At 40.4% G+C, this 25,509-nt stretch overlaps 1 protein-coding gene and 1 long non-coding RNA gene across 3 annotated transcripts in view; one reads left to right on the forward strand and one right to left on the reverse strand.

The window, feature by feature from the left end:
* The first annotated feature begins 2,442 nt into the window (after positions 1-2,442).
* On the forward strand, positions 2,443-23,522 carry arf3b (ADP-ribosylation factor 3b). 2 transcript variants are annotated; one of them, XM_067458997.1, is made up of 6 exons: positions 2,443-2,544; positions 7,471-7,750; positions 12,945-13,055; positions 13,546-13,670; positions 15,751-18,675; positions 20,976-23,522. In XM_067458997.1, the coding sequence occupies exons 2-5, from the start codon at positions 7,603-7,605 to the stop codon at positions 15,910-15,912; spliced, it is 546 nt and encodes a 181-aa protein (XP_067315098.1). In that variant the 5' UTR covers positions 2,443-2,544; positions 7,471-7,602; the 3' UTR covers positions 15,913-18,675; positions 20,976-23,522. The 2 variants fall into 2 exon arrangements, with proteins under 2 accessions (XP_067315098.1, XP_067315099.1); XM_067458998.1 differs by lacking the exon at positions 2,443-2,544 and adding an exon at positions 5,616-6,115.
* Positions 6,122-25,509, reverse strand: part of LOC137093940 (uncharacterized) — a 39,685-nt gene continuing 20,297 nt past the window's right edge. Inside the window, exon 3 of the long non-coding RNA XR_010908576.1 lies at positions 6,122-6,545. This is a non-coding gene — a long non-coding RNA (uncharacterized lncRNA). The remainder of the gene's footprint in view (positions 6,546-25,509) is intronic.

Genomic DNA, 25,509 nt, shown 5'->3' on the forward strand with positions numbered 1-25,509 from the left:
TATTACATTCTTCTTTCAGACTAATGCAATCAGAGTTATATTAAAACATTTTTTAAAACATGGCAAGCTTTGTAATGACAGTGAATGGCTGTGTCTGTGTTGAAGTCCATAAAAGTGCATCTATCCATCATAAAAGTGTTCCACGTGCGCCCGGAGATCAGAAAATGGACAAAGAGGCGGGATGTGGGCGGAGCTTAGGTGACGCAATGACGCAACAGACAGCAGATAAATGGCTATCCACCTGTCACTCAAAGTGACCAGGCTCCTTAATTATGCAGAACTTTAAGACTTTATATAATGTAAATGAATGAGTTATATAAAAAGAAAATCACCCCCTCACAGTTGTCATGAAGGGCAAAATTTGCCGTGTAGACCAAAACCACAATTTGTACCAGGTTATAAACATGTTATTTTCTGATGTAAAGTTGGGTATTTTAATCATAGACTGTAAAAAAAATGTGGACGACGTGTCCATGATGTCACCCATAGGATTCCGATAAGCTGTTCTGAAGCTTAAAGGTCCCGTTCTTTGCGTGTTTTCGAAGCTTTGATTATGTTTACAGTGTGCAATATAACATGAGTTCATGTTTCGCATGTAAAAAAACACAGCATTTTTCACGGCCTGATGATTTCCTTGTTCTATGAAGTCCCTCCTTCAGAAACACGTAAAGAGTTCTGATTGGACCAGCGCTTCCCGTGTTGTGATTGGACAGCAGCTTAGCGCACTTTGCCCGGAAAGGTCCCGCCTCTTGCCATAACGGGGAGATGCAAGCGCTGAATGCGCGCTCTTCTCCACGTGGGAGAGCAACAAGACCACGCCCCCTATTTTGCGTGTTCCGTCTCTGTGGTATGTACTGTATTTAGTGGCCTGTCAACATTTGTGTGTCTTTACTCGCAGTTGATGAGGACATGATTCGGTTTATGGATTATTGTATGCGACTAAACCTTAGCAGTAGCAAGCAAAACGGTTTTGCACGTCAGACTAGTGTAACGTTATACATAGAACAACAATGGAGTAACCGTTAGCGCATTTGAATGACGAAGCACACGATCGTGTCGTTTACTGATGTTTACTCACGCGACAACAGCATAGACATTTGAAGCAGTTTTACTAACCGGCTGCTTCCAAAGCAGGACCGAACCTTTATCGCTGGGACCGCTCCATCAAAAACACACTTCTTTGGTATGATTTGGTGAAGTCCTGACAGCAGTGACTTGCTGTGCTGAAGCGTTATAGTCGCTTGATTTCACCTATAGGAATAAAGTGGAGCGCGGCGCACGCGCACCCTACCGGGAGAAGAGCCCGTACGGCCCATACAAGGACCTTCCGCTCTATTAACGTCAAGCCGACCCATACTCAAAAAAAACTCTCCGAAACTTGTGAGAAACCGGAAGGAGTATTTTTGACAAAGAAATACTGCATCAAACGTCCAACATTAGTTTTTGAAACTTTGTCTATGTTTAGGATGGGAATCCAAGTCTTTAACAGTGTAAAAGGCTCAGTATGCATGAAACCACATTTCACCCCGCTTTAAGTTCCGGTGATGAACGCAGAATCACAGAGGATAGAGCAAAACAAAACTTGATTCTCACGAGAACTTGCATATTCTCACCGGAGGGCCCTACATCATACGCTTAAATGACTGCGGTCTCTCTTGAACGCGCGTACAACAGTTAGCGGAAGTTAGAGATTACAGTTCGTCAAGTTTTAAATATGGATTTCTTACACCAACGCTATTCACTGCCATTATAAAGTTTGAAAGAGCCAGGACAACTCCGATTGTATTCATCTGAAAGAAGAATGTCATATACACATAGGATGACTCGAGGGTGAGTAAATTATGCAATCTTTTTTTTTTAGGTGAACTAACCCTTTAAGAAACAGTTTCTATACGTTTCAGTCATGCTGACTTTAAAATCACAGATTATCTTTTCTTTTTTGTTTATAAATGAATTGTAGGCCTATATTTTCATTTACTAAGATTTATGCCCATAACTAAGCTGCAAAGCAAGCATCTGCTGAGAGTATAATTGTTTACTTCTTTAAATTCACATTTGGTTGACAATCTCCATTAACAAAGATAAATAAGTGCTTTAGCCTATAAGTGCAGTTCATTAGTTAACTAATGTAGGCTAGTTAACTATAGTTAGTTATTAGTTAACTAATGACCATTATTCTAAAGTTTTACCATAAAAATATAGGCCTACCATATAGTCATAATTTATTCTCTATTTGTTTTAATGTTTCAGAAGTTCATACAATAGTAAATACAGGCTTACATCTTTTAGGCTCCAAGAAATACAAAAACGCTAGCTATTTGTAAAGAATTTCCAGTGAAGTTGTAGCTTTGAAAGAGCTGTTTCATCTCAAGCATTTCCTTGACATTATACTTATTTGACTAAAGGCTACCTGACCTGACTGGAGGCAGTCTCAAGATGCGAAAACCAAATCACGCGAGAAAGCCTGTGCTGTCGGTGTAAACTCTCGTGAGATCTTCTCTCCATCTCTCCGTGTCTTTAAATCGGCTGGTGTCATCTCGCAAGGTAATCCGGACATGTTCAATTGTTGTGAATGCTTTAAAATGAAACGCTTCAAAGCGGTTCTGACCGGTTGAAGTGCTGCTTGTGCGTCCGGTAGAATATGACAGCGCGTCTTATATTGCCGTTGGAAAAAGAGAGGTGACAGGCCTTCCGCGAGGCACGTATACGTAGCGTCTCTGTCTTTCCAAATGAATGAAGATCAGTATCACACATGATGTGCTGCCTTACGCCTCTTTAGACATTAGGACGGCTTGTGTTGCGCTTGGGTTGTGATTGATCCCGGTTTGCTTTTGCATGGATTGTGGTGAATATTGCATAAGAACAATTTCATCCCTCTGCTTCGTGCCAAACGCCTCTCTTCATAGAAGCTCCGATCATTGTATCCTACGCCGACGTTGTCAAATGGTCGCAGGCCTTATATGAGCAAACCGGCAGTAATAGAAATGTTTAATTGATAACCATATTCATGTTTTTAAAGATCCTCGTGTCAGATATAACCGATACCGTCTGGCGCTGTAGTAGCCTAGCCTATTTCGTTGTCTCGTGACATGTTGTTGGGGTCTCTTGCACGGGTTTGAGTAAGCATGGGTTTGTCTAATTATTGAGAAACAAGGATAAATCCTTTAAAATAAAGAAGTCTGTTACAAAAAGCAGTGGGAAAATGCTCCTGTGTGTGTGTTTCGCTGGAGGTGGGTCGGGGCGTCAGCACCATGGACAGCGCAGCCGGAGTCAGACCCCCGCAGCTTCCATATCCTCCTGAGACACAGCAATTGAGTTTTCCCCTTCTATAGAGAATATTATATTTTAGCAGATTTGTCTGACAACATATTTTATGTCTAAGTTTTAAGTCTGCCCTTTAAGAGCCCATTCAAGGCTTTGCAGAGATACCAAACATTTGGAGGTGTAACCATGACAACTAACTCACCTCAGCGTTTAAAAATGACTGAATGATCACATTTGGCATGTTCTCTGTAGAAGACAGCGGGACTTACAGCATGGCATATCAGGCATTTTGGAGAAAACAAGTAAATAGGGAAATAAGTTATATATCAATATTCAGGTAACACTACTTTACAGTGTCCTTGTTACACGTTACATGATAATCACAGTAAATTATGCATAATTACATTTAACTAACCCTCAACCAAAACCTAATCTTACGCTAACCCTATAGTAAATACTTATGTAGGCAAGTTAAATAGTAATACTTACTACTTGAATATATAATTAAACTGTAACAATGACACCTTAAAAAATAAGGTGTAACACAATATTCTTATGAAAATGAGACATTCTTATTAAAATATTCCCAATTATTATTCCCATTCAATCAATCAATCAATTTTATTTATGTAGCACTTTTACAATCACGATTGTGTCAAAGCAGCTTCACAGTGTCAAACAGGATAATATTGCAACAAAATTAGATTTGGCTGTACAGCCATTATTACACCCCCCCCCCCCCCCCCCCCCCATTACATTCTGCCCCAAGAACACATTGATATGAAAATTACAGTGTATATGCATGAATGGGAATGGCATTTATAGCCATGTTTACACGCATATCGCAAAAAGTAAAATGCTATATCAAATCATTCTGTTATATCTTTCATAACATAGTTTAGAATCATCTTTTAATTAAATATGAATATATATTTAATATATAAATATATTTATATAATTCTAGCTTCATTATATAGCTGACTCTTGTCTATCCGTGTCAATGTCGTTGTACTGAGTTTTGTTTTAGCCTTGATTTGTTTACCCATCAGTTATTACTAGAATATGGCGATTGGTATTTTAGTTTGCAGGGCAGAATTAACCACAAAAAACAATGATAATAATAATTTTAAGGGATAGTTCAGCCAAAAATAAAAAAATCTGTCCTCAGAACACAAATGAAGATATTTTTGATTAAATCTGAGAGCTGTCTGTCCTGATACTTTGATGCTTTAAAAAGTTCAGTGAAAAATGGTAAATGGAAAAGCGCAAGCATGTTCACTTGATGTGTGAGAACCAATGAGGTTCATTTGCATGTTACGCAGCACTTTTGAGCGTCCACAAGAACCAATGAGGTTTGTTCTCGCATGCCAAGCAGGTTCGGTTGAGCTTCTGTTTATGTTCGCTGATCAATGTTTATGTGAGTAGTTGCGTCACTGTCTATGGAGGGACAGAAAGCTCTCAGATTTAAATTTCATCAAAAAGATTTTCATTTGTGTTCTAAAGAAGAAGGTCTTTCGGGTTTGGGAACGGCATGAGGGCGAGTAATTAATGACAGAATTGTCATTTTTGGGTGAACTAACCCTTTTAAAGGGTTTAAAACTAGTTGTTTGAAATCAAAACACAAAACCACTGAGAAAACACACAATTGTGTAATTGGCGATTAACTTTAAAACCATAGCTAGCAACTGTGTAACTAACCCTAGTCTCTCATAAACAAGTATACGATTTATACTTTGACATTCATGAATTAGGACAAAATGGTTATCAGAAAATGTGTTCTACATCTTGGATAACTCCATCTGGGAATGTTCAGGGATGACTAGTGGGGGTTTGCATGATGGAGGGATATGAGAGGGATGAACAGATTGCTATACAGCCTGAAGACATGGCAGGATCATAGTTTCTTCAATTCAGTCCATTTGTGTAGTTTTTAACATTCTTGTAGCTTCTACACATAGCATACTAGTGAAAATAAGAAATGTAAATAGACATCCAGAAGCATCATGCGCATTTAACCCACCCACTCAGACTTTTGAAACATGGATTTTTCATTGCAACTTTCAAATGCATTCATTCTCTCCCCTAACCCTAAGTAACCTACACGTCACATAAAACTTTCAGCATTTTTACATTTTCAAAAAACATAGTTTAGTATGATTTATAATCACGGGGACATAAATGTCCATATGAAACACACACACACACACACACACACACACACACACACACATATATATATATATATATATATATATACACACAGATCACGCATAACATTATGACCACTCATCACGGCACCTGTTAGTGGGTGGGATATATTAGGCAGCAAGTGAATATTTTGTGCTCAAATTGTATGTGTTAGATGCAGGTAAAATGGGGAAAGGGTTTTAGTGAGTTTGACAAGGGCCAAATTGTGATGGCTAGATGCCCAAGGAAGAAACAGCGGTGAACCGGCGAGAGGATCATGGGCGGCCAAGGCTCATTGATGCATGTGGGGAGCGAAGGCTGGCCCGTGTGGTGCGATCAAACAGACAAGCTACTGTAGCTCAAATTGTTCAAGAAGTTAATGCTGGTTCTGATAAAAAGGTGTCAGAACACACAGTGCATCACAGTTTGTTGTGTATGGGCTGCATAGCCGCAGACCGGTCAGGGTGCCCATACTGACCCCTTGTCCACTGCAGAAAGTGCCAACAGTGGGCATAGGTGAGCATCAGAACTTGCCCAGGGAGCAATGGAAGAAGGTGACCTGGTCTGATGAATCACATTTTCTTTTACATCATATGGATGTCCGGGTGTGTGTGCGTCGCTTACCTGGGGAACACATGGCACCAGGATGCATTATGGGAAGAAGGTAAGCCGCGGGTGCAGTGTGATGCTTTGGGCAATGTTCTGCGGGGAAACCTTGAGTCCTGCCATCCATGTGGATGTTATGTTGACATGTACCACCTACCTAAGCATTGTTGTAGTAGCCTGACAAGCCAGACCCCCATCAAGATGTTTGGTCTGTAAACTCACCTGTAACAAAGTTCGTAATGTGAGGAAGGAAGAGGACACGGGGGTCGGCTGGACGGTTGATGCTTGTTTTATTTATTCTCTTTCAATGTCAAATCACACTCAGTAGTGTATAGTTTCTCTCAAATCAAAATAACAACGATCACTTCCGGGTCGGCACTTCCGGCTTCCGGTGTCTCAGTGTCTGTGGTTCGGGCATCAACCGTCCGTCTCTCTCTCTCCCTGGTCTCCGGTTCCACTGGCGTTTTATCCCCTCTCCACGCCCATTACTGGAACAAGATACAGGTGTTATTAATCTGCGTCCAACCCACTCACTTACCGCTCATCCCGCGGCTCTCTCTCCCGCTGCAGACCTCGCTGAACCACGCCCCCCTTGCCACATCACCATTGACAGGGCACAATCTGAGGGGCGGAATAAACGGTTGTCTTTCAAACTCCCTCTGCACGCGATAGGATAGCGCTACACCAACCAGAGCAACGAAGGTGAAGCAGAGCTCGTTGACAGATTAAACTTTCGCCTTATCTGGTCGGCAAAACTCAGAACACATCTTCCCTTTTTAAGAATGACTTCAGTGCCGTTCTTTGTTCTTTTCTCAGAGAAAAGCTTAACTCCAAGTCTTCCAGAGTCTTAACCTTTTCATGCAAACGGTATTCCCTGGCAGCTGTGGCCTCTTTCAGCAGGATAATGTGCCCTGCCACAAAGCAAAAAGTGGTTCAGGAATTATTTGAGGAGCACAAAAATGATTTTGAGGTGTTGACTTAGCCTCCAAATTCCCCAGATCTCAATCCAATTGAACATCTGTGGGATGTGCTGAACAAAGAAGTGCGATCAATTAAAGGATCTGCTGCTAACATCTTGGTGCCAGATACCACAGCACACCTTCAGAGGTCTAGTGGAGTCCATGCTTCGACGGGTCAGGGCTGTTTTGGCAGCAACATAATATTAGGTCAAAATGTTATGCTTGGTCAGTGGTATATAGTTATAATTTAAAATGCTTTCCCTATATATACATGCTGTGTTTATTTGATAAAATACAATGCATATTGTGAAATATCATTTTAATTAACTTAATTGTTTTTATTTCCATATTTGTATATATTTATATATACAATTAAAAAATGAATATAACAAATATATTTTCATTGACGGCCATGTACATGTCATCCACATTGATTTTCTTTTTTCCTTTGCAGGACTCCAGATTCTTTTTCTCAGCTAGATCCTTTTATTTCTCAAGGCTTTTATCTTTTATCTCAAAGATTGCTCTACAAAAAGGACTCGGCTTTCTGGGTTGTGATTGGCTAGACGAAGCAAAACATTAAATCATGGGGAATATTTTTGGCAATCTGCTGAAGAGTCTGATAGGGAAGAAAGAGATGAGAATTCTGATGGTTGGATTAGATGCTGCTGGTAAAACCACCATCCTTTACAAACTGAAGCTTGGAGAGATCGTCACCACCATCCCAACCATCGGTAAAATCATTTGTTTACTTTATTTTATTGTTTTGTAGACTTTATTGCAATAATGTTTAAACAGTTATCTGGTATGTAACAGGTGTGTGGTCAAGGAATTCGGAATTCTGTGTAAACCTTTTGATATATACATATATATATATATATATATATATATTTGAAGTTTATTGAAAAATATGCAGATATATGTATTGTGAGAGCCTAGGGCAACCAACTCAATTACATGCAATGCTTCATGGCAGCTAAATAGCTTTTTTGGCGCATTTTGATTATTTCGAATCTGATTGGTAGAATTTTCTGTACAGCATCATGGGTAATGTATTTTTTCCCCATGAATTCAGCGGTTAAACACAATTTTAACAAATTTAAGCAACAGAAGCAAATACCATTGATTAACAACCTTGTAGCTCATGGTAGGGCTGTCTCTAAAGGATTATTATTGAAATCATTTTACCTAACTTAAGTTTTTAATTTGAGAAACCTACTGTTGGACTCTAAAACTACTGGGAAATTATCTATAATTATGTACAATAACTCAACTTATTTCTTAAAGGGATAGTTCACCTAAAAATTTAACTTCTATCATCATTTACTTAAGTTGTTCTTAGACTGAGTGAATTTCTGAACATTTGATGGGCCCCATTGACTTACATAATATTTTTTCCTACTGAGGCCCATCAACTGTTTGATAACCCATATTCTTTAAAATAGTTTATTTTGTGTTCAGCAGAAGAGAGAAATTCATACAGGTTTAGAACAGCTTGAGGGTGAATAAAAATATACTCTACATTTTCCTTATATAGCAAGCAATTTTATTTGCCAGTTGTTATAGAGTGCAACAATTGCCTAGTGTCCCCTACATACATCTAGAGCAATTATATTTTTACAGTTGTTGAATGCACAGTACTGGTGTCAGGGATCAGGGAGTGGAGGACCCAGATGCAGAGTGAACAAGGACAGTTTATTAACAAGACAGATCAACAGACACAATGGGGTAGTGGATGAGTGACAGTCCAAACACCAGGGCAGGGGAAAGACACGACGATGACGGGCAGGGGAGGATGACCACTGAGACCAGTTCAGGCAGCCAATGAACTTCACAACAGCTTGGGAGGCAACACCAGGCAGGGCGGTGTTGGACCAATCCAGGCAGGAACCTGAGGCTTGATGTTCTCACCGAAGCAGGAGTCTTGGCTGACAGGCAGTGGAGACAGCGGCCAGGGAAAAAACACTGGACAGAAAACAACACAGGACACACACACACGACTCTAGACAAGACAACAAGAAACAGACAAACTAAGAACTATGACTAAATTAAACAAAAACTTAAAATAAAAACTGGAGCTAGAAAACGAAGAAAAATAAAACAAAACCAATCTCTATAAAAAGACTGAACTGAGAAAATAAAAGTGGAAAACAGGAAAAATAAAAAGGTAAGCTATCAGAACCAAGAAAACTAAACAATAAGGCTAGAAGAAAAATACCAAAATAAGACCTGGAGAAAACAAGCAAAAATAAAGACAGAAACTTCACTAGACTCAAAAACTCAGGAACAAAGAAAAAACTGAAAATAAATTCAAAGCTAGAAAAACAGGAGACACTAAAACTAGAAAAGGCTAGACTAGGCTAGACAAGGAGCTAGAGACATGTACGCACAAGCAAACGCTCACAAACATACACAACGAACCAGCAAAGACATGAGGGAAGGTAGCACAATATAAAGGGACCAGAGCACATGAGGAACAGGTGAGAACAATTAGTGAAACGAGGACTAGACCAGACTAAACAAGGGGGTGTGGTAACGGCAAACAAGGAGGTAGGACAAGAGGAACACATGACAAACACAGAGAGAGACAGATCCAAGTACTAAGACACAAAACAAACATAGAAACATTAAACAAAGACAAAACAGACAGAGCTGCCAGGGCAGAACCCTGACAGTACCCTCCCCCCAATGGACGCCCCCTGGCGTCCAAACTAGGCAAGGGAAACAAAGGCGGTAACACTTGGGAGGGTGGGCGGGGAACAAAACTAGGAGTACCAGGGCAGACAGGAAACATGGGAGGCAGAACTGGGGAGGAAAATAATCTAGGGGAGTGGTTAGGGGCTGCCCAGGGGGGTGCCGACCTAGGGAACCCACAAGGACCAGGAAACAGGGAGGGTGGGATGGGAGGGGTATTAGGCACACGACCAACAAAGGCATGGGGCCTTTTCAATGGTGGGGACCTCTGACTGGACATGATTACTGGGACAGACTTAGAGACACCTTCTGGAACTGCAGAGATATCCTCCAGAAGTTCAGGGACAGATACTGGACTTGACTCGGAAGCGCCCTCCTGGGCTTGACTGGCGTGCTCAGGGACTGACTCGGGAGCGCCCTCCTGGGCTTGACGGGCGTGCTCAGGGACTGACTCGGGAGCGCCCTCCTGGGCTTGACGGGCGTGCTCAGGGACTGACTCGGGAGCGCCCTCCTGGGCTTGACTGGCGGGCTCAGGGACTGACTCGGGGACACCTTCCTGGGCTTGACTGGTGGGCTCTGGACGGCCTCCTCTGAAGCGGGCTCTGGGACGGCCTCCTCTGAAGCGGGCTCTGGGACGGCCTCCTCTGAAGCGGGCTCTGGGACGGCCTCCTCTGAAGCGGGCTCTGGGACGGCCTCCTCTGAAGCGGGCTCTGGGACGGCCTCCTCTGAAGCGGGCTCTGGGACGGCCTCCTCTGAAGCGGGCTCTTGGGACGGCCAGCCTTGAAGTGTGCCCTGGGACAGAAGGTGAAGCCCTCACTGGGTTAGGAACAGGAGATGGAGCCACTGGACTCCGCTCTGGGGCTGGAGCCGACACGGGACTGCGCTCAGGGGCTGGAGCCGACACGGGACTGCGCTCAGGGGCTGGAGCCGACACGGGACTGCGCTCAGGGGCTGGAGCCGACACGGGACTGCGCTCAGGGGCTGGAGCCGACACGGGACTGCGCTCAGGGGCTGGAGCCGACACGGGACTGCGCTCAGGGGCTGGAGCCGACACGGGACTGCGCTCAGGGGCTGGAGCCGACACGGGACTGCGCTCAGGGGCTGGAGCCGACACGGGACTGCGCTCAGGGGCTGGAGCCGACACGGGACTGCGCTCAGGGGCTGGAGCCGACACGGGACTGCGCTCAGGGGCTGGAGCCGACACGGGACTGCGCTCAGGGGCTGGAGCCGACACTGGACTGCGCTCAGGGGCTGGAGCCGACACTGGACTGCGCTCAGGGGCTGGAGCCGACACTGGACTGCGCTCAGGGGCTGGAGCCGACACTGGACTGCGCTCAGGGGCTGGAGCCGACACTGGACTGCGCTCAGGGGCTGGAGCCGACACTGGACTGCGCTCAGGGGCTGGAGCCGCTTGATTCCGGCCCTCCTGGACCAACAGATGAGGGGCATCTAGAATGGCAGCTGACTTGCAGGCATGGGCTCTCCTCTTCTTCCGCTTTCGAGGGCATGACAATTTGTAGTCGACTGGCTCTGGCCTGACAGGTGCGGGCTCGACTGGCTCTGGCCTGACAGGTGCGGGCTCGACTGGCTCTGGCCTGACAGGTGCGGGCTCGACTGGCTCTGGCCTGACGGGAGTGGACCATGAAATAGTAGGAGCTGGCTTAGGAACAACTGAGATTGACTCGGAGACAGATACAGCAGACCGACTCGCTCTCCTCCGCCTCTTCTTTGAAGATGGTAAAGAGCCTAGAACTGGACTTGATGAGGTTGAGAGTGTTAATTTGTCATTACAAAAGAATTCAGGACGTGTCAGTGCTGCCCACTGCCTGCGAAGATGTATATAGTTGGTGAATTCCCAATACCCCAAGTATCTCAGCCCCTCCATCTCTGACTGTGGCAAGGGGTCGTCCAAGCAGAGGTTAAAGATGTCTTTGAGGGCTGCATCCTGATATTCTAGACCCCTAGCCATAGTCCAGAACTTCTGGGCAAAGGCCCTCTCATCTAGACCCCCCTGGCGAAGTGCTGCTAGACCTTGCTGACGGGACAGTCGCTCTTGAGCCTTGGTAGGGGGACGGATCTTGAAGCTCATTCTGCTGGGTCCGATCTTGGCTGGTTCGTTCTGTCAGGGATCAGGGAGTGGAGGACCCAGATGCAGAGTGAACAAGGACAGTTTATTAACAAGACAGATCAACAGACACAATGGGGTAGTGGATGAGTGACAGTCCAAACACCAGGGCAGGGGAAAGACACGACGATGACGGGCAGGGGAGGATGACCACTGAGACCAGTTCAGGCAGCCAATGAACTTCACAACAGCTTGGGAGGCAACACCAGGCAGGGCGGTGTTGGACCAATCCAGGCAGGAACCTGAGGCTTGATGTTCTCACCGAAGCAGGAGTCTTGGCTGACAGGCAGTGGAGACAGCGGCCAGGGAAAAAACACTGGACAGAAAACAACACAGGACACACACACACGACAAGACTCTAGACAAGACAACAAGAAACAGACAAACTAAGAACTATGACTAAATTAAACAAAAACTTAAAATAAAAACTGGAGCTAGAAAACGAAGAAAAATAAAACAAAACCAATCTCTATAAAAAGACTGAACTGAGAAAATAAAAGTGGAAAACAGGAAAAATAAAAAGGTAAGCTATCAGAACCAAGAAAACTAAACAATAAGGCTAGAAGAAAAATACCAAAATAAGACCTGGAGAAAACAAGCAAAAATAAAGACAGAAACTTCACTAGACTCAAAAACTCAGGAACAAAGAAAAAACTGAAAATAAATTCAAAGCTAGAAAAACAGGAGACACTAAAACTAGAAAAGGCTAGACAAGGAGCTAGAGACATGTACGCACAAGCAAACGCTCACAAACATACACAACGAACCAGCAAAGACATGAGGGAAGGTAGCACAATATAAAGGGACCAGAGCACATGAGGAACAGGTGAGCACAATTAGTGAAACGAGGACTAGACCAGACTAAACAAGGGGGCGTGGTAACGGCAAACAAGGAGGTAGGACAAGAGGAACACATGACAAACACAGAGAGAGACAGATCCAAGTACTAAGACACAAAACAAACATAGAAACATTAAACAAAGACAAAACAGACAGAGCTGCCAGGGCAGAACCCTGACAACTGGAGGAATTGTACCATCTGAAATAGTAAAATGATGTTGTGATTCTGGTCACACAATGTAATTTTGCGACGTTTGTGTTTGTGTTAGGCTTTAATGTGGAGACAGTGGAGTACAAGAACATCAGCTTCACTGTGTGGGATGTGGGTGGTCAGGATAAAATCAGACCACTCTGGAGACACTACTTTCAAAATACACAAGGTAAGTTACACACTCAACTTCTCCCACTTAAACACAGGTTTTATGGAGTTGTCTGCGTAAATGATTGCAATTTGGTTTGCCTGTGTAGTTTGCGTTGTGTTTAGCGAGCACACACTGTGCAGAGCACCTTGTAAACATTAGTTAAGCAGGATTATTTTAGTTAACTTAAACTCAACTAAAAATGAAAAATTTGACTTGAAATCTTACTTGAATTAATATACAGCTCTGGAAAAAACATGGATGTGGAACGTTAATCACAATAAAATAAATCAGTGATATTAAATAACACTGGTTAACATGCCCACATATGTTAATGAAAAATGCTTAGAAGTAATATTCAAAAATAAAAATCAATGTATGCTTTCTTTTTTAAGGCAAAACATTGTATAGTTTGATACCATCTGTACATGCTTTTTCCATTCTGTGTTAATGTTGCATGTTGAATAATAAAAAGTCTGTATTCCTTATCTGTGTTTTTTTCTTACTTTAGGTCTTATCTTCGTGGTTGACAGCAACGATCGGGAGAGAGTGAACGAAGCACGGGAGGAGTTAATGAGAATGCTCGCAGAGGACGAACTGCGTGATGCAGTTCTTCTTGTCTTTGCAAACAAACAGGTACTGCACCTCTCCTTCATGTGACATATTCTGGATATATTTACAGCTGGAGGTTTTAAAGGGGCTATATGTTGAATTCAGAAACCCTTGTTATGAGCAACACTGGTGGCTGTTGAAACGTGAACAGCAGACAGCAAATTATTGCTCTTGCTCACACATGTGCACACGTAACACACAAAAGACTGCAGGTCCTATCATACATCCACCGCAACACGATGCCAGGCGTGATGTTTTTTACTAGTTTTTACTTGATGCAGTTATCTATTTCACATCCAGCTCCACGTTATTTAGATATCAAATGCATTCGCACCAATCTCATGGGGATGCTGGTCTGAAAACAAGGTGGGTTCAGGCGCATTGATGGTGCTTTGCTAGTTTGAGGCAACTGAAAACAACTGCACCATTGAACAACAAAAACCTGGTCTAAAGTCAATGGCGCAGTATTTTTTTGTGTTTTTTAAAGACAGCGTTAGTAATATGCACTTATAGGTGGGTGCACAACACGTGTACACTTTGCTTATTACACACACAGTTACACGCAGCGGCACACAAACGTTTTTAAACATTCAAAATAAAAGGACTCTGGAGAAGCATTCAGTCTTTCCGCTCACGCAGGGAATTGGAGATGGGACTCAAATTGGTTTATTGCACATTATGCCCAAAACACACCACACTGACTTTTTAAGAGACTAGTTATAACAGAGGCCAGCTAGTAGTTGCTGTGTGAGTAAATCTCACTCCTCTGACATCAAGAGGCGCTCTAGCGACTGACGCTAGAGGTTGCAGCCTTTATCCTCCTTGTTAGAGCGTCTGACTCTCATGCTGGCGGACACGGGTTCAAGTCCCGCTTGGTGCAGGCGTTTTGAACAGGAGGGGTTTTGGAACATGTGACATGCGCGCCAACCATTTTTTCCGTTGTTAAAGTAGCAAAGATGGATTTGGACATGTCCTAAATTCACCTGCTCCATGTGCTTCAGACCAAGTGCGTTTTTTGCAGAAGAAAGTTTGGGACTGTCCAAATATGTACAGTCACTGACTCTGCAGGACTGTAACAGGTATTTTTGTAAATTAAGTATGATTTACTTTCGGGCGTTTTTTAGGGGACTTTTGTCAAGGCATATTGTCTAATGTAACCTATCGCTGGGCTAACTATGATTAGCGATGTGGATTATTTTAAGAGACCATTTAAAGGATGGCACACATCTATCGCTGCATGTTTGTTTAACATTTAAGCTAGCTAATGTTAGTGTGCTGAAGGTTGACGACTTTTCACTTAATAATAATAGTTATTTATAACCTATAAAACAGAAACGTGCTGATTTGTACTAGATAAAACCAACACACCAGTACATATGCATAGATTATTTTACTTTATATGAAGTGTGCACTGCAAACACAAGCATTTATGGTTGCCTCCATCCAGTCTGTATGCCGTATTGCATTTAGCCACAATTGTCTTCTTGATTTCTGTGAAGGGAATGTCTGCCGGGATCAGGTAAACTTTAGTTTTGAACCAAAAGTGTTGTTTCCTTCTATTCTATATTTTAAAGTCAAAACCTTAAACTTTTAGCGCGCTTGCTACAAGTTCTACTTTTATAGATCTGGCTATATAATTTAAATGAATCACTTTTCTTTGCACGACACATTGACTTTACAGTACAGAATACCTCTTTCGACATCATCCCGAACATAAACATTTATCTCATGTGTCATTGAATAGGAGTGCACGTAAACATCACATCCTTTTGATTTTCCCGGCAAAAATGTCCCGAGGCTTTCATAGACAACCTAGGAAGTCAGGGAAGATCTTGTTTTGTTTTGTTACAGGTTGTTCACACATTCAAATAAAAACGCAATTAATGGTACTATGAAAATTCTTACATATAGCCCCTTTAAATTGTGGTTCTTACCAGCCCCAAAATGTTTGAATAGTAGTATATTTGTTTAAATTTCATGTTATCATAATCTATTATCTATATTTCTGCTGCTAATTCATGTACTTATTTCAGAATAAAAATCTATGGTTCTATCTAAAAGCATTTGCTCATCATCTTATTTATCCTGACTGTTTTGACTACAGGATCTGCCAAACGCTATGAATGCAGCTGAGATCACAGATAAACTCGGCCTCCACTCACTCCGCCACCGCAACTGGTATATACAAGCGACCTGTGCGACCAGCGGCGACGGTCTGTATGAAGGGCTCGACTGGCTTGCCAATCAGCTCAAGAATAAGAAGTGAGGGGCGTGATTTTCATTATGTGGCCGTTTCTCGCTTTGGGAAGGGGGTGGGACTAATTTGGCCTTTGGAATCGTTATGTTTGATTTGTCTTTCTTTGATTTGGATTATTTTTGTTGTATAATGGCAAATACAGTATGTGGTTTATAGAGCCTTATATGCTCTAAATCATCTGTATGTATGTACGCACATGCATTCACACGCACACTCGCAGATCAACAGGCGTCTCATTTTCTCTGTTGACTTTCCATTTTTGCGGTATGATGATCGCTGGTCAGTACAGTGTCGGTATATAGCATCAACGTTTGGTCGATATCATCTCCGTCTCTCCCACACTCACTCTCTCACTCTTTCCATGTTTACAATCAGTGATAAGTGTTGTCCTTGACTGCCATGAAAAAGATAGTTAGCACTGGGTCTGAACAAGCTCATGTATTATGCAATATGCTTCTGTATCTCCTTGTATTGTCGAAATGCTCTGTTTCTAGTAGATGCGATTATGATGCAGTTTGCCTCCTCACGCACACACAATACCCACAGTCTATGAGCCCCGCAGTCCGTGATTGCGTTAGATAACCTGCTGTGTTTTGCATGGCTCTTTCTCTCGTGTCGTGTGTTAAGCGTTGTGGTGTAGTAGAGGTTAGATCTGCATGTGTGTGTGTAGTCACACAGAGCTGGTTGGTGTTGCATGCTGCTTTGTGGCTGTGCTGTACTAGAATGGATACAGTGATTGAATGCCTTAGAACGAATGTAGAGTCTGTGTTTCGGCAAACTTCCCTCGCCTAAATGAGTCAAACGTGGTGCTTTTGGGTAAATGCATTCAAGTTAAGCTGTAAATAAAGCTCCCCCCCACCCCACACACACACTTTGTTGTGCTAAAGAATTGACTTGGCTAATTGTTGCATGAGTAAAACAGTATTGTTTCGTAAGAGTCACTAGCATTGTCTGCATGGCATGCATGCTGTGCTGTTAAGATAGATAGATAGATAGATAGATAGATAGATAGATAGATAGATAGATAGATAGATAGATAGATAGATAGATAGATAGATAGATAGATAGATAGATAGATAGATAGATAGATAGATAGATAGATAGATAGATAGATAGATAGATAGATAGATAGATAGATAGATAGATAGATAGATAGTGAAATGCTGTTTAACATAGTTGCTAGTACTAATTTGCCACTGACATGATGAATAGATTGTAATGACACTAAACTGTTGGCTGTATACGGTCGCTAATTTGGTCAATCATATTAGCGAACAGCATAAAAGCAGCACACACTTACACAAAACCTTGGTATGTCAGTGGACTGTGTCAAACTGCATAATATCGCATCTCTTTCTGTGTTAGACTGCTTGTTTCATGCGCATGTGTTTTGTAGGTTCGGAACATATCACCCCCAATGAATGTGAATTTTGTTAAGTCAGTTCAGGTAGGTTGACACATTTTGGCTTTATTTGTGATGTTTTTTTAATAGTATATTTCAGAAACGAGAAAAATATATTGATATATATTTAGGTCGTCTTTTGTTTTGTGTATAACGTATTGCAAACATCACAGATACTAGTGGCGTTTAGAGTACCTGCATAATAAATATATGTTACAGACTATATATGGACAAATGTAAAATCAAATCCCATACTATTTTACCATACAAGCAAGTGTAAATACAACAAAACTACTTATCCTGCATTGCATATTTGTGGGTAATCCGTCCTTTACACAAATCTAATAGCAACAGGATCTGTTTGAAATTGTATTTGTTTTGGGGACTAGCATTGCTCTTAGTTTGCATATTATTCCAGGCAATGCATTTGTGGTATTTTGCTACTTCATGTACACTAAAACCCATTACGATGACTTTTACCACTGCAAAAAGGCAAATAATAAAATAGTCCCTGAAAGTCACTGTTGTGAACCAGTAAAATCAGCCTGTTATACTTAAAGCTACACTGTGATATTTTCCCCCATCTAGCAGTGAAAAGGTATATTACCATCCAGTGAATAATAGTTTCTGTTCCTCTCAATTCCGATTTCCTTTTAACTCCTACGATGGCCGATTTAGTCCAAGATCAATATGGCTTCCAGTTCGACCACGTTCATGACTGCCATCCAGTGTTAAAACGCGAAAGGCGAAGCTTGAATTTATGGGTATGTCCCTCTTTGGCTAATGTACTTTCAAAATGGAGGGGCAACATGGCGACCGGCATTCGAACCCCTCACCCGTATGTATTTTCAATGACATATTATAAACTTACGAGAATACTTTATTACTTGAAAGAAGTAAATATACATTAATGTGCACATATATTTTTTAAAGAACTAAGTGTTTTTAGCTAAGAATAAACTAAAAAAGTTACACAGTGTAGCTTTAAACTAAAAACGAATAAATAGTAAAATGTCAGCATCTGCATGCATCATTAAAAGTATAAACTAAATTAAAGAGGTCATGAACTGTATTGTTTTAATGTTTTATAATGCATTTATAATGTTTGTATGATTTTTACATCAAAAACGTCTGATTTTAGCTCTCTGATTTGAACGCTCTGTTTTAAGGGGCGTGTCTGATGTGAGAGTGTAAACCACTGCTGTGATTGGCTGACATCTTTACATATGAAAAAGCTACGTATGACATGCGGACCTCTCTTGAAAACCTTTAGCCAGTTTTTTGCTATTACAGCTCTCAAGGTTTACTAATCATGAAAAGTGTTGATTATAGCATTAGATTTAGATTAGATTTAGATTGTGGCATGAAAGGTATGGAAGTAAAACTGTGCCACTGGATTTTGAATTCTAATTTTTAGCACTGAATTTTTTTACATCGAATTTTTAACACTGAATTTTATTTTGCATCTAAATCAGACTTTGAATTTTAAAAGCCATCGAATTTCTAGCTCTGTTTTTTTTTTTGCCTATGACATTTTTTCAATGTTTTAAAAAAATTCAGTGTAAAAAGAAATTCAACGTCTTAAAAAATTCAGTGTAAAAAGAAATTCAACGTCTTAAAAAATTCAGTGTAAAAAAAATCAATGTCTCAAAAGATTCAGTGTAAAATAATTCAACGTCTCAAAAAATTCAGTGTAAAAATATTCAGAGTCAACATCCGGGTAACCAAGGAGAAGCAATCGATCCCTGTATCAAATCATCCAACATCCAGCCAATCATTTACGCTCCATTGGTCATGAGTAAACTCACTGAAGCGCCATCGTGTGTGTTCTGAGCCATGCTGCTGAGCTCTGGAGCTCACCTGAAGTGAACTTCCCCGCCAGTGCCGTTTCTAGTCATAGGCAAACTAGGCGGTCGCCTAGGGCGCCAACAGCCGGGGGGCGTCAATGAGCCCCCGCCCCAACAAGATTTTTTAGTTATTTCATATATATTTTATTATTAATATTTCGTACTTTTGCTATTTCAAGGCATTATGATTGGTTGCGATTATTGGAGTGAAGTCGCCATGGTGATAGTGGAGCTGCTGTAATGAAATGAGATCATGTAGAGGGCGGCAGGGAACGTCGTCATCCGTGGCGTTGTAACGCTTGTGTCCGAGTGAAAAATGCGGATAGCTCACTTAATGTAACTGGAGTGGATTCAAACACGGAGGCGATTAACATCAAACAGATCGCACTTTATTCCCCGCTGAACTCTCATCACAAACTCCCTTTCCGTCCACAGCATTACATAATAAAACAAAATAACTGTTAGCAACAGAAAACAGAAAATAATCCCCACACATGGGAGCTCAAGACTCAGTGCGCACACACACAAAATGCAGACTTCGTTTGCAGGGAGCGCGCGCAACTCTTAAAGGGGCCACACTATATTTCTACTCGTTACAGCGTGCTTTAGTTTCATCATCATGAAAAGGTCAAAGCCATCAGGGGCTCAGTATCGTAAAAAGAAAGCGAAATATACAGGTATAGCCTACTTATTGGTTACTTGTTCTCTACTAAGCTGGTCCCTCTATCATAACGTTGAGCAAAACATTACACTGAATATTAGTACTGGACGGACCACACGCCATGCTCATTTCAGGTGCAGAACATTATAGCAGTTAATTTGAATACATTTTTTTTTGCATCAGAGATAGCTGTTTAGTGTAAATTGATCAAGTAGGCTAATACTGTCATAACCATGGGCGTCACTAGGCCCTTTTTTATGAACTTATGCATCAGCCCCCCCTAAAAAAATATGTGATTAACCTTTAAAACATGAAACTGGCGCAAGGCTTCGGCTACTGCTTCGTCCCGTCTTTTAGTCTTTGTGTCACTGTGTTCTTCAATCCGCAGCGGCGCCGAGTGACATGGTTTTCAAGCTATTCTTATCTAATTTTTTGGCCTTCAGAACATCTTAAAATACACATATGTAGATCATAGAAATCAAATTTTTCTCGGGGGAGCATGCCCCCGAACCCCCCAACATCTGTGATCTCAGAGATAATAAACCTAGCTACATTATTCGAATAATGCATGTACAATATGCCCATGAAATAAGGAAGTCATATTTACTTAATAAGATGAAGTAAAAAAAAAAAAAAGGGGGTGGGGGGGGGGGGGTTGTGCAACATATGAATCTCGCCTAGGGTGCCAGAAAGGCTAGAAACGGCCCTGTTCCCCGCCTTCCTGTTTCAGCGTCACATGACCAATGGAGCGTAAATGATTGGCTGGATGTTGGATGATTTGATACAGGGATCGATTGCTTCTCCTTGGTTACCCGGATGTTGACTCTGAATATTTTTACACTGAATTTTTTGAGACGTTGAATTATTTTACACTGAATCTTTTGAGACATTAATTTTTTTTTACACTGAATATTTTGAGACGTTGAATTTTTTTACACTGAATCTTTTGAGACTTTGAATTTCTTTTTACACTGAATTTTTTTAAAACATTGAAAAAATGTCATAGGCAAAAAAAACAGTGCTAGAAATTCGATGGCTTTTAAAATTCAAAGTCTGATTTAGATGCAAAATAAAATTCAGTGTTAAAAATTCGATGTAAAAAAATTCAGTGCTAAAAATTAGAATTCAAAATCCAGTGGCACAGTTTTACTTCCATAGAAAGGTTGCAATGAGTGACGAGCGTTGTAGCCAATCACAGACATTTTAAGAGCATGAATGCAGTGATCTCGTCATTGCAACTTGATTTTGATTTTTGCTGTGACTTCAGAACTCAATCACTGATAAATTGTCTCGTGCTGTTTCATTGACAGCTCCAGCGATGGCAAAGGGAGTGTTCTTTGATCACTTTCTATATATAAATTTAACAGATTATTTTCATCCTACATAGAGAAGCAGTGTGAGGTTTACCCTTTAGTCAGTGGTTTGATTTCCTGACATAGACGAAGGACATCTGATTGTACATGAATCATTACATATCAGAAATCACTGGTCACAGATCAGGCATTAGAATTAACACGGTTACTTACATGTTGTCGCATTACCATATCGAAAAAGTCTTGTTTGCAAAGCCTGCACCGAAATTGCGACTGATTTACCAAAGAATCCACAGGTAAATATACAATTCTCAACTGAGACATTCACATTGTTGAAAATAAATAACCACATTCCTAGGATTCTTTGAAAGGTAATGTTATTTTACTCCAGCAATCCTGTATTGCTCTCTCTCCTCGACTCACTAACACACCAGTGGGCGGGGCCAAAGTTGCAATGATAAAGAAGGCGTGGCTCTTCCGTGGTCTTTCATCATAGATAGCCACATCCCACAACAAATTGTTCGGTGGGATTGGTATCAATAAAACCTGTAACAAGGAAGTTTTCAGTTCTGAAACTTACAGGATATTCTTATAGCATGATGGCCCCTTATATGTCAAAATTTGATTTCTCAGTTCATGACCCCTTTAAAATGCTTTAGGACATGCTATTTCTTCCTAATTGACAGTTTATGCCCTGTTTCTTACCCCAAAGCATCGAAAGAAAGATTTAAATCCTAATCTGTTTTATCTTTGGTATACTTTTTACTTTGTACACAGATCAATGCGTCCTAAAAAGTACTCTTGAGAGCCTTGAATTGCACCAACAAGGGGTGAACAAATTAGTGACAACAATGCACTTGTTATTAATATAACAAAAACACTGGAGACTGTGTTCAGGTTAACATCCGATATTCATACAATGCTTCTTCTTACACACAATGAAACATCAGACAGGTAGGGACGTATAAAAGGAGTAATATAAGGTATCATGGAAGGACCATACAGACAGTATCTGTAAAAAGGCAGTGCAGAGAATATACTTCCTTCTCCGTCTCAGGTCTTTTGGAGTGAGAAAACAGATTATTTTATTTTTCATGTCTTGTGAGTGTTTTACAGTACTGTAATTCTGCATTGTGCATGAGCTGGTCTGTTAGTTATTGAATCGGTTAAAAAATGTGTTCTTAGATTGTAAGTCAAGCTCTCAGATATGTGTATATGACATTAGAACCTCATATGAATGGCTAATATTATTGTGTCTGAACCGAATCATGTGCTGCATGATGAATTTGATGAATTTGAAAGTTTCTGAGATAAGTTTACACTCTTTTGTGCATCAAACTGTATTTGAATTGAAAACTATTTTTTTTCTGTAATTCTGTAATGTCCATTGTGTAATTTTGTAATTTGTTTTATGTGACAGTTGTGAATTGTTTGGGTCTTTGGGTAATGATTGTGAAGGAACGTACTGTCATACAGTTAAGACTTTGTCTGACCAAGAAGTTATATCATCATCATGAACATTTTAAAAAGGCAAGTCTTTTCAATCTAGGACTTGATTGAAATAGAGTCTTGTTTTAGTTTGAGTACTGTAGCGTGTGGGTGATACAGGAATGAGAGAGTTACCAAAACTATTGTGCTATTTAGCAAGACACTCAACCTCAAATGATTCAGTTTGACTGTGGAACATAAGCATAATTAGTGTAACACAAACTACATTTCAGTAGTATTTCAGCATGCAAACAACATGTCTGCAAGGCCATTTCTACACAAGTCTGCAGTGTGAATCATCCAGTCTGTTAAGTTTTGTGGCCTTATCTTCTTACAAAAGTGTTTTCACATGGTTATTTATTAACTAAGTTATTGGGTCACTGAGTTTACTTGTTTCGTTTTTAGGTGATCGGGGAACAAAAGGGGTTAAAACATCTCAAATAAAATGATGCTTGATTTCAAAGCATTTATTCTTTGCATTAAATAGGTTTTGTGCTTATTAAGTAGCTGGTTGACCTTTTAGGATGGTTTAAAGATTTTATCTTCTTCAACATTATATTTTTATTTATGTATTTTTTTGGCGAGTGTTTGGTGAATGTGTTTTTACCTATGTGCGCTTATGCAGTTTTTTTTGTTGATTTTTTTTTTTTTTTTACTGTGTTGGGTTAATCATTTTGATGGCTTATACAGTGTCAGTGAACATAATCAATGAAGGGGGGAAACAATTTCTCGATGAATAATAAATAAATAGAACTCTTAGAAATCATGGATGAAGTGTGTAATTATATGTTACAGTAGATTTAAAAAGACTATTGTTGATTATTATGATGTAGACACCAAAATCTTTCTCTCCCTCTGATCCTTTGACTGTAACACTACACTCAAATAAAAACATGGAAATGACCATATTTAAGGTTTCTTCTCTAATTTATATTTGTTTAATTTTACATTTTTTATGCTACTTGCTTGCAACTAATCTGTTGAGAAACATTTGTCTAAGATACAAATAATACACTTATATAAAATCTTATATAATGACTTCACCCCTGCTGGCAGATTATACTGGATTCTGTTGTATTGTTTAATAAACCTATCCCTCCTGGTCTGGATAATGCTTTAGTAAAGCCATCTAATGAATTCATGATATTGTATATTATGTGTAATGTCTCATTGAACTCTGATAGGCGCCAGAAATGGATCAAGTCTAATCCTAGATTTAGACTAAGTAGTTTGTTCACCCAAAGATGGAAATCCATGTCATCATTTACTCACCTTGTTTTTCCAAACCCGTAAGACTTTCGTTCATCTTCAAAGAACAAATGAAGATATTTTACAGTTTTTCTCAGTCGCTTTGGTACATTTCTCAGATCAGAATCAAAATTCTCAAAACTACCTGTTCACTTCTCACATCATTGTGTCACTTGTGCACATGAAAAAAGCAGTTTCTCATTTCTTTGAACAAGTTGCAAATGCTTTGGTACATCCATGCAAATGATTATGTACAATTCTCTGTTATTTCCTACATTATCAGTTGCTTATGTCATGGTGATCAAAATGTATTATATTGGGTCTCTGTTGAATAGTCTCACCCCCACAACATTCAGGCACAAGCTCATAGCATAAGTCTTTACATGCAAAATGGTTGAACAAGTTATCATAATATGCCAAGCATATATATTTCCATTAGACTTTTTTTCTAAATCTGTCCTGAATTGGTAAATTGCTCCAGGTGAATCTTGACTTTCTCTAACGAAGGTGCTTCTCATGAAAACTAGCAGATATATATATATTTCTACAGCACCGCATGTACATTTCTTCGTTAGTTTTTTTTTTGTGTGTGTGTGTGTGTGTGCTATTCAGTGCTGTCTTTTCATTTTTGTATCTCAATGACATGTTCTGTCAATAAAATACATTACAAACAGTAAGAATGTAAATTTAAATCTTTCCATTCTCTTGCAATTAGACTCACACATACACCAAGATGTAACTTACAATTGACAATAATTGTCATCAAAACTTAAGCCGTAGTTTCCATCAGATCATCTCTCCAGAGTAAACTGATATATTGACAACATGACTAAACAATGTAACTGTCTTATCCGTACACAATGACACAAGGACTTGTCATTCTGATGGCACTGACATGTTCATTGACACAGATATTTACTTTTGAGAGATGAACTAAGGGTTTTGAACAAGAGAGTGGCTTTTGGAAGTTATCCATAGTGTTTTGCTATTTGTACAAATAGTTTTTAGAAATGCACTTACTGTTTTGCAAATTGTGAGTTTGATTCGAGAAATGTACCAAAGCGACTGAGAAAAACTGTAAATAAATCAGAGAGATTTTTGTCCCTGACAGTCCACACACAATTACCATTTTGATGCTTCAAAAAGTTCACAGAGAGACTGAAAACTAATCCATATGAATTTTCTAGAGAAACGAATGCTTTTTATGATAAACATATTCACACATTCACATTCATCAACGCACACATCAGTTTCAGCAGAAGCTCATGCATGTTCGCTTGACAGAGAACTAATGAGGTTCATTCTTGTGTTACGCAGCACGTTTGAGCTTCAGCAAGAACCAATGAGGTTCATTCTTATGTTACGCAGCACGTTTGAGCTTCAGCAAGAACCAATGAGGTTCATTCTTATGTTACGCAGCACGTTTGAGCTTCAGCAAGAACCAATGAGGTTCATTCTTATGTTACGCTTGAGCTTCCTCAAGAACCAATGAGGTTCATTCTTATGTTACGCTTGAGCTTCCTCAAGAACCAATGAGGTTCATTTGCAGCACGTTTGAGCTTCAGCAAGAATCAATGAGGTTCATTCTTATGTTACGCTTGAGCTTCCTCAAGAACCAATGAGGTTCATTCTTATGTTACGCTTGAG

Source organism: Pseudorasbora parva, chromosome 12 (assembly GCF_024679245.1).
Source record: "Pseudorasbora parva isolate DD20220531a chromosome 12, ASM2467924v1, whole genome shotgun sequence".
Lineage (NCBI taxonomy): Eukaryota > Metazoa > Chordata > Actinopteri > Cypriniformes > Gobionidae > Pseudorasbora > Pseudorasbora parva.